Raw genomic sequence first — 8227 nt, 5'->3', positions numbered from 1 at the left:
CGCGATTTTTAACGAACCGACATGACACTTTGACGCTAGAAGTTGGAAAATCTGAACTTCTTCAGCGTCGACGCAGAAACAACATGACGTCACAAAATCGTCTTGACGCGCGTCAACTGACGCCCATGAAATCGCACTTAAGGTGAAATTTCATGGGCAGTGAAAAGTAGCAGCAGATCGTACTGATTGGCTACAAAATAGAGAAGTTCTAGGAACTCGAGAACTTCTCTATTTTATAGCCAATCAGTACAATCTGCTGCTACTTTTCACTGCCCATGAAATTTCACCTTAAGGGTGCGTTTCGCTATTCACTCGCAGTACTGGCCTGCGTTCAGAAACTTTTACCCAGGTAGAGTAGGAGTAGAGTTAAGGCCTTCACACATAAAATGTCGTAAGAGCGTAAAACGTAAGCGTAAGAAAATCGATCAATCCCAATCGAGTATTTTCCCCTACTGGGGTTACGAACAGCACAATACTCGATTGGGATTGGTCGATTTTCTTACGCTTACGTTTTACGTTCTTACGGGATTTTATGTGTGAAGGCCTTTAGAGTTGACCGGGTTAAGGCCTTCACACATAAAATCGCGTAAGAACGTAAAACGTAAGCGTAAGAAAATCGACCAATCCCAATCAAGTATTGTGCTGTCCGTAACCACAGTAGGGGGAAATACTTGATTGGGATTGATCGATTTTCTTACGCCTACGTTTTACGTCCTTACGACATTTTATGTGTGAAGGCCTTTACTGTCGTTTATGGACGACGAAAGTAACATCACGGGTTAACATGGCGCTCTCCCATCAAGCATTGAATATGAGTGAAAATATGGCAGCGCATCAGGAAAATAGTGTCCGTATCAAACGAGCTATTTCTTTTGTAATAGCACAAATCGCTGCTCAAGCCGCTAATTATTGGACCATTATAAAGGCATCAGAGGTAAGTTGTTATCTACAAAATAATGTAATAATATTAGTCGGAAGACAATTGATATATTAATGTCAATTTTGTTAACCCATTGCCATTATGAGGTTAGGATTGACAAATTTTTACTGATGGAAAGCATTATACGTTTTTTATATATATACGAGGTTTATGTAGTATTAGATAGTCTTTATTTTAAATGGAACATTGACAATATAATTGAGAATGAAAATAATAAGTTAAAATAATAATAAGTAAAAAATATATTAAGAATGATACGGTACAGTTTAATTTTAAGTAACATTAAAGCAAATGATTACATTTATGTACAATCTAATAGACTCACTATCGTAATTAATAAATCAGTAAGTGACCTTCACTAATTTTTGTTTACTTTAATCAAGCGATGTATAATAATTAAATTTAAGGAGGATGATGACGAAGAGGAATTGTTTTGCCTTATAGCATTGGAAAAAGGAAATACGCCAACACGCATTACTGGATATATTGAGAATGTGGTGTCGAATTACACGTCCGTTCAATTTCAACAACATTTCAGAGTACCACTTGATACTTTTGAGGATTTACTACAAATGATTGGATGTATGCTAATAGGTGATGATAATCGACAGGGCCGTCCAATGATCGACCCTCGGAAGCAATTACTTTCTGTAATTTGGCTCCTTCGTACACCAGACTCATATAGATATTTATTTATGGTATTTTTTATTGGTATTTTATTTATGCAGACAAAAATTATAACAGAAATAAATAGTTGACAATGTTAGATTACGGAATGTTAGAATTGTTTTCTGTAAGGACACTGCTTGAAATGACACATATTCACTTTACAGTCTCGCATAAGCTACAAAACGTTGCAGAAAGATTGTGACATTGGAACGAATAAAGCTCCTTATATCCTTTCTATTTATAGTTTTCTGTAAAAACGTTATATGCTCCAAAATATTGATCATACACAAAATTTTCTTTTCTAGATCCATTGGAGATTGATTCAACATGGCAAAGTCTTCATTGTCAGTATCATTCGTTCGAGTGGTTACAGCGTTGTGCAGAATTGCACACCGATTCATTAAATGGCCTCAACGAGCAGAAATAGAGGAGGTCAAAGAGAAGTTCCAAAAATTTTCACATATTCCGGGTGTACTTGGCGCGATTGACGGAACATATATCCCTATTAAAGCTCCACAAATAGATCTAGAGGTGTATAATATAAATCGAAAATGTTTTTATGGCATTACTTTGCAAGCCATCTGAGACCCATCGTTGAAATTTATAGATTGTTTTGCTGGTTATCCAAGCTCCGTAAGCGATGTCAGAATATTTCGTAACTCGGATATCTATGCACAAATAAGTGGTGAACCGCAAGCTTACTTCCCAAATGGGGAGTTTTTGTTAGGAGACAAGGCCTACCCTGTACTAACCTGGCTTATTCCCCCATACATCGACAGAGAACACTACCGAAATTCAAAGGCACTTTAATAGAAATTTGGCAAGCACTAGACAGGTGATTGAGAGATCTTTTGCGTTACTGAAAGGTCGTTTTAGAAGATTAAAATATCTGGACATGAATCGTACTGATTTGATACCTGCTACGATATTAGCATCATGTGTTCTGCACAACATGTGTATCGATCATAATGATTTATTTATAGAAAAATATGTCATTGAGGGAATGAACACTGACAACCAAGATGCAGAGCTGATCAATCCCGTACATCGAGCTGTGCCTGGTGAAAATGATGGACATCCGAAAAGAAACGAATTAGCCGAGTTATTGTATTACCGAGTCTAGCTGATGTAGAAATAAAGTACCCATTTTTATACTTCAGACATTTTTCTCAATTTGCAATTTCGAACTATTAATTGCACGAAAGTATGAAAATCGTTGAAGCTCAATATCGAAACGAAACGTATCCCTTTTTGTTCGCCGGTTCTTGTGAATAACTTGTGAATAACTTGTGAATAACTTTAACCTAAAAAAGGCGCGTTTCGAGAACATGCGTTATGTGCCCCTTATGTGACGTAGAGTTCTATAATAGGACTCTAATGTGACGGAATCCATATGTGCGCATGTCGAGTAATTTCTACCTACCTCCTCGACGTGGGTAGAAATAGTTAACTCGAGAGTTGACTCAAGCGTGTTTCTGAACGCCACAAATGGGTCAACTCGGCATTTCTGAACGCCTCGAGTTAACTAGAGTTAACTCGAGTAAGGTTTCAGAACGCAGGCCTGGCAGCACTCCGTTCCAATATACGCGGCAGCATGGTGTAAAGAAAGTAAGGTGTGCTATTACGCAGGTTTTTGAACAGCCAATCAAATTTTGTTCCAGCGGCCGCCATTTTGTAGTGGCAAATTAAATTGACATATCACACTCATTTTTATACAATTTGCATAAAATTAATAAAAGGATAAAATAAAGGAAGAAAATAAAATGTACGTTCAATATGCATATATTATATAAAATTGTAATAAAAAAATTAAACATTTACATAAAGAAAATAATAATAAATTTAAAAAATTTTTTTTTCAGATGAACAAGTAACGAACGGAACATTTTATTACGAACGTATATATATTAAATATACATATACAATATGTATGGTCAAGTATAATAAAATAAATGAAACAATGAAAAACCAATAAACACAGTTATTTACTAATAATATAAAACGTGAATAAATATTAATATTTTTTGTGTTTGTCACTTTTTTCATTTTTTTCTGAGTGTCCTGCTCCCAGAACAGATTGCATCCATAAAGCCTCTTTGTATGCATTTGCATGAAAATGAAGCGAACAGATACGAGCTACACATATATGTACAAAATATTTATTATTTTTATTTATTTATTTATTATAGTATTAACAAATACATCAAAATAGAAAGTGTTTTTGTTTAACATACCATTTTTTACATTAATATTTTCATTTCCGCAGATAACTTTCCATTGCTCACTCATTACTGGATCTGCAGGAAATCTAAAAAATCTGAGATATTCAGATCCCTTTTTCCCCGTATAACTTCGGCAACTTTTTACTGCACATGAAGGCATGTTAATATACTTTTTACTCGCGTAATTGCCGGGTACTGCAGTACAGACGTCTAAAATTAAGGTTAAGTGTCTTTCAACGTAAACATACGAATTTAAAAATGGAGGCGGTTGGTACAATGCGCAGAACGATACGAAAACGCGTCCTCGGTATGAGCACACCTTACTTTCTTTACACCATGCGCGGCAGTAAGCTGTCAAAGCGTTTTCGTGTTCATGTGACGTCATAGATTTTGTCGTCACTCCCTACTTTCATTACTGCGGCTCGCGAGGTGAGGCATTCGCAGTAAGAACATGGAGGCTATGGCGGCATCTTTGAAAAAATTGGTCCTTACCTATGTGAACCTTGCACCCGACTTTCGAAAAATTAATTTTTTTGCGGAAAACGTTAGCATTTGGTTTGTAGTTGTTTGTAGTAACAAAAATTTCGTTTGTAGTTTAATACATTAAAAATTATAAACATTTAAAAAATTACTCGCACCCCACTTTGAGATAACTCAAATCCGCTTGCGCCATCTTCTTCAAAATTGTTTGTAGTTGTTTGTAGTGCTTTTCTTTTCGTTTGTAGTTGCACTGTTCAAAAGTTATTATATTTTTGCAATAAACAAAAAGAGTAACTTTGCCAATTTTGGAGATATCTCAAATCAGCTTGCGCCATCTTCTCCAGAATCATTTGTAGTGCTTTTCTTTTTGTTTATAGTTGCACCATTCAAAAGTTATTATATTTATTATATTTTTATATTTATATTTTATATTTATTATATTATATTTTTGCAATAAACAAAAAGTGTAACTTTGCCAACTTTGAAGATATCTCAAATCCGCTTGCGCCATCTTCTTCGGAATCGTTTGTAGTTGTTTGTAGTGCTTTTCTTTTTGTTTGTAGTTGCACTGTTAAAAGTTATTATATTTTTGCAATAAACAAAAAGAGTAACTTTGCCAATTTTGGAGATATTTCAAATCCGCTTGCGCCATCTTTTTCAGAATCATTTGTAGGTGTTTGTAGTGCTTTTCTTTTTGTTTATAGTTGCACCATTCAAAAGTTATTATATTTTTGCAATAAACAAAAAGAGTGTAACTTTGCCAATTTTGGAGATATCTCAAATCCGCTTGCGCTATCTTTTTCAGAATCATTTGTAGGTGTTTGTAGTGCTTTTCTTTTTGTTTATAGTTGCACCATTCAAAAGTTATTATATTTTTGCAATAAACAAAAAGTGTAACTTTGTCAATTTTGGAGATATCTCAAATCCGCTTGCGCCATCTTTTTTATGATATTTTTGCAATATACCAGAAATGTAACTTTGCCAATTTTGGAAATATTTTAAAACTAATTGCGCGACTCAATGTAGAATTGTTTGTAGTTGTTTGTAATAGTTTTTGTTCCGTTTCGTTTAAAATATCTCCAAAATTGTCTCTCAAAATTATCTCTTTTTGTTTATTGCAAAAATATAATAACTTTTGAACAGTGCAACTAAAAACGAAAAGAAAAGCACTACAAACAACTACAAATGATTCTGAAGAAGATGGCGCAAGCGGATTTGAGATATCTCCAAAATTGGTAAAGTTACTCTTTTTGTTTATTGCAAAAATATAATAACTTTTGAATGGTCCAACTATAAACAAAAAGAAAAGCACTACAAATGATTCTGAAGAAGATGGCGCAAGCGGATTTGAGATATCTCCAAAATTGGCAAAGTTACTCTTTTTGTTTATTGCAAAAATATAATAACTTTTAAATGGTGCAACTATAAACAAAAAGAAAAGCACTACAAACAACTACAAATGATTTTAAAGAAGATGGCGCAAACGGATTTGAGATATCTCAAAGTGGGGTGCGAGTAATTTTTTTAATTTTTATCATTTTTAATGTATTAAACTACAAACGAAATTTTTGTTACTACAAACAACTACAAACAAAATGCTAACGTTTTCTGTACAAAAATTAATTTTTCGGAAGTCGGGTGCCAGGTTCACATAGGTTTGGTCCTTGTGGACCTGGAAGGCAACAACGAGAAATATACAGTAATCGTTAGTTATGAAGATGCGGAAAAAGCCTGAAAAGATTACTACTACTACTAAATTAATATAATTAATATAATAATAAATAATTTCGATATTTTTATAAATATGAAAACTGTTATTTATTTTATAGACATGACTTTGATAAGTACAAGATTCTTTTTTATATATTTAGAATAGGTGCTCCTATCGTCGTGTCACGTCGTGTCTAAGATAGGTTAAGATAGGTTATATTTCTTTCTTAAGGCCTTCACACACAAATCGACGGAAGACGTAAGACGTAAATCGTAAGGAAATCCACCAATCAGAGTCGACTATTCCCCTCTTTAAAAGGGAAGAAGAGGGGAATAGTCGACTCTGATTAGTGGATTTCCTTACGATTTACGTCTTACGTCTTCCGTCGATTTGTGTGTCCGGGGCTTTATACGGGTGCGTTTCGACATTCACTGGCAGTACTGGCGGTCCTGTGGTCGTCGTTCCGTTATTCCAGCCTGAAAGTAACAGCAGCAATATAGAAACGCTCCTGCAGTTCTACTCAATGACGTCATATCGTCAGTACTTACAGTGAATATGGAAACGCACCCTAAAATGCTATAGTTACGTGACGTATGTACATACACTATAGCATTTTAATTAACTAAGGGCCAATTTCACCAACCACAGGCTGCTGCGTTCCCACTATACGCGTCGCGCGTCGCGTCACGACGCCGCGTCATGAGTTATCCAATCAAAACGTTTCATTTTATGACGTATGAGTTATCCAATCAAAACGTTTCATTTTATGACGTCATAAAATGAAACGTTTTGATTGGATAACTCATGACGCGGCGTCGTGACGCGACGCGCGACGCGTATAGTGGGAACGCAGCATTTAACCGATGGTTAAAGTTAACAGAATTGACCAATAGAAATAAATCCACCCTGTTTTCTATTGGTCAATCCTGCCACCGACGAGATCTCGTCGGTGCCGTCGGTTAAGCTAACTGTGGTTGGTGAATTTGGCTCTAAGGGTGCCGTCACATGGCAGTCAGAAATTCGGAAAACGGAATCTCGGAAAAGTAACGGAGAGGGGGTCAACCAATCAGAGTCAGCTCGATCGGTGCGATTTTTCAAGGGCCGGGCTCCCCATGGAACGACTTTTACGGAAAACTGAATGGCATTCTAACCTTAACATATTTTTAAATTAAAGAAATTTCTATATAATTTTAGAGTATAATAAAAAATACGTCGAAACTTTATTTTTTAATAGACTCTACTACTACGGTAAGTATCTTTTTTCTTCTAAAACAATAAAAATAATTTTTTCAATTTTTACTTATTCCGGAAATATCAGTCCATGGGGAGCCGAGTCACAAAAATTTCGGACTGACAAGTCCGCAATTTTTGCATGTCTGACAGTATGTACATATTAACTATTTATGTATTAAAAATTGTGTATTTATATTATTTTGTAGAGATAAAGATCATGAAATGGAAAAAAATTAAAATACTTTTAACGAAAGAAGTTATTAAATGCATTTAATAACTTCTGACCCCCTCTCCGTTACTTTTCCGAGATTCCGTTTTCCGAATTTCTGACTGCCATGTGACGGCACCCTTACGGAACGAAAAAGAAACGGAAAAATTTGTAACCTATCCTGTCGAAAGTTTGCGAATAAGTGCTTGGCAGTGGATCGATCGCTTTGCAACATATTTTTGCAAATAAAGAACAATATGGTGTCATTGGTAGGTATTATATGTGTAAATAAAATATATATGTTAAAATCCTATGTTAATATGTTATAATGCGTTATATGTTATACGTTATATATTATATGTTAATATAAAATTAAGGAATCATTATTTGCCATTTTATTAATTAAATTGTTGCTGTCTTCTTGACGATGTCTTCTTTCTTCAGTAATTTTATATTAACATATAACATATATAACGCATTAACATATTAACATAGAATTTAAAAAAAAAATATATATAGAAAAATATAAAAAAATATAAAATATAAAAAATATATAAAAAAATATAAAAAATATGGAAAGAGGACAAGCGTAAGTAAAAAAATAAATCTGTAAAGAGTAATAAATACTGCAGTAATAAATTATATGTATACTAGCTTGCCAGTAAACCTTATTAATTTATTTAATTTGTAAATTAAAAACAAAATAAAGATATATTCCAAACATAATATATTAATTTATAAAAATATTTTAATAATTTTTAAAA

General features: G+C 34.0%; 1 protein-coding gene across 4 annotated transcripts; it reads left to right on the top strand.

The window, feature by feature from the left end:
* Positions 1-563: 563 nt before the first annotated feature.
* LOC139824522 (uncharacterized) lies at positions 564-2444 on the top strand. 4 transcript variants are annotated; one of them, XR_011735153.1, is made up of 4 exons: positions 564-934; positions 1348-1534; positions 1915-2140; positions 2217-2444. XR_011735153.1 is itself a non-coding variant. In XM_071797044.1 (3 exons), the coding sequence occupies exons 1-3, from the start codon at positions 728-730 to the stop codon at positions 2034-2036; spliced, it is 504 nt and encodes a 167-aa protein (XP_071653145.1). In that variant the 5' UTR covers positions 564-727; the 3' UTR covers positions 2037-2444. The 4 variants fall into 4 exon arrangements, 3 of the variants coding, with proteins under 3 accessions (XP_071653145.1, XP_071653144.1, XP_071653142.1); XM_071797044.1 differs by having other exon boundaries at positions 1348-1522; positions 1915-2444; XM_071797043.1 differs by having other exon boundaries at positions 1915-2444.
* Positions 2445-8227: the final 5783 nt, after the last annotated feature.

This window comes from Temnothorax longispinosus, unplaced genomic scaffold, assembly GCF_030848805.1.
Source record: "Temnothorax longispinosus isolate EJ_2023e unplaced genomic scaffold, Tlon_JGU_v1 HiC_scaffold_410, whole genome shotgun sequence".
Lineage (NCBI taxonomy): Eukaryota > Metazoa > Arthropoda > Insecta > Hymenoptera > Formicidae > Temnothorax > Temnothorax longispinosus.
The sequence above is the reverse complement of the archived record's forward strand: the minus strand, read 5'-3'. Positions and strand labels throughout refer to the sequence as shown.

Excerpts from the sequence above, each read along its gene's own strand:
- LOC139824522 (XM_071797041.1), top strand. The coding sequence starts at position 728 with ATGTGTGAAGGCCTTTACTGTCGTTTATGGACGACGAAAGTAACATCA. Across the intron at positions 935-1,347 it reads CCATTATAAAGGCATCAGAG|GAGGATGATGACGAAGAGGA; the intron begins GTAAGTTGTTAT and ends ATTAAATTTAAG. Across the intron at positions 1,591-1,914 it reads CTCGGAAGCAATTACTTTCT|ATCCATTGGAGATTGATTCA; the intron begins GTAATTTGGCTC and ends TTTCTTTTCTAG.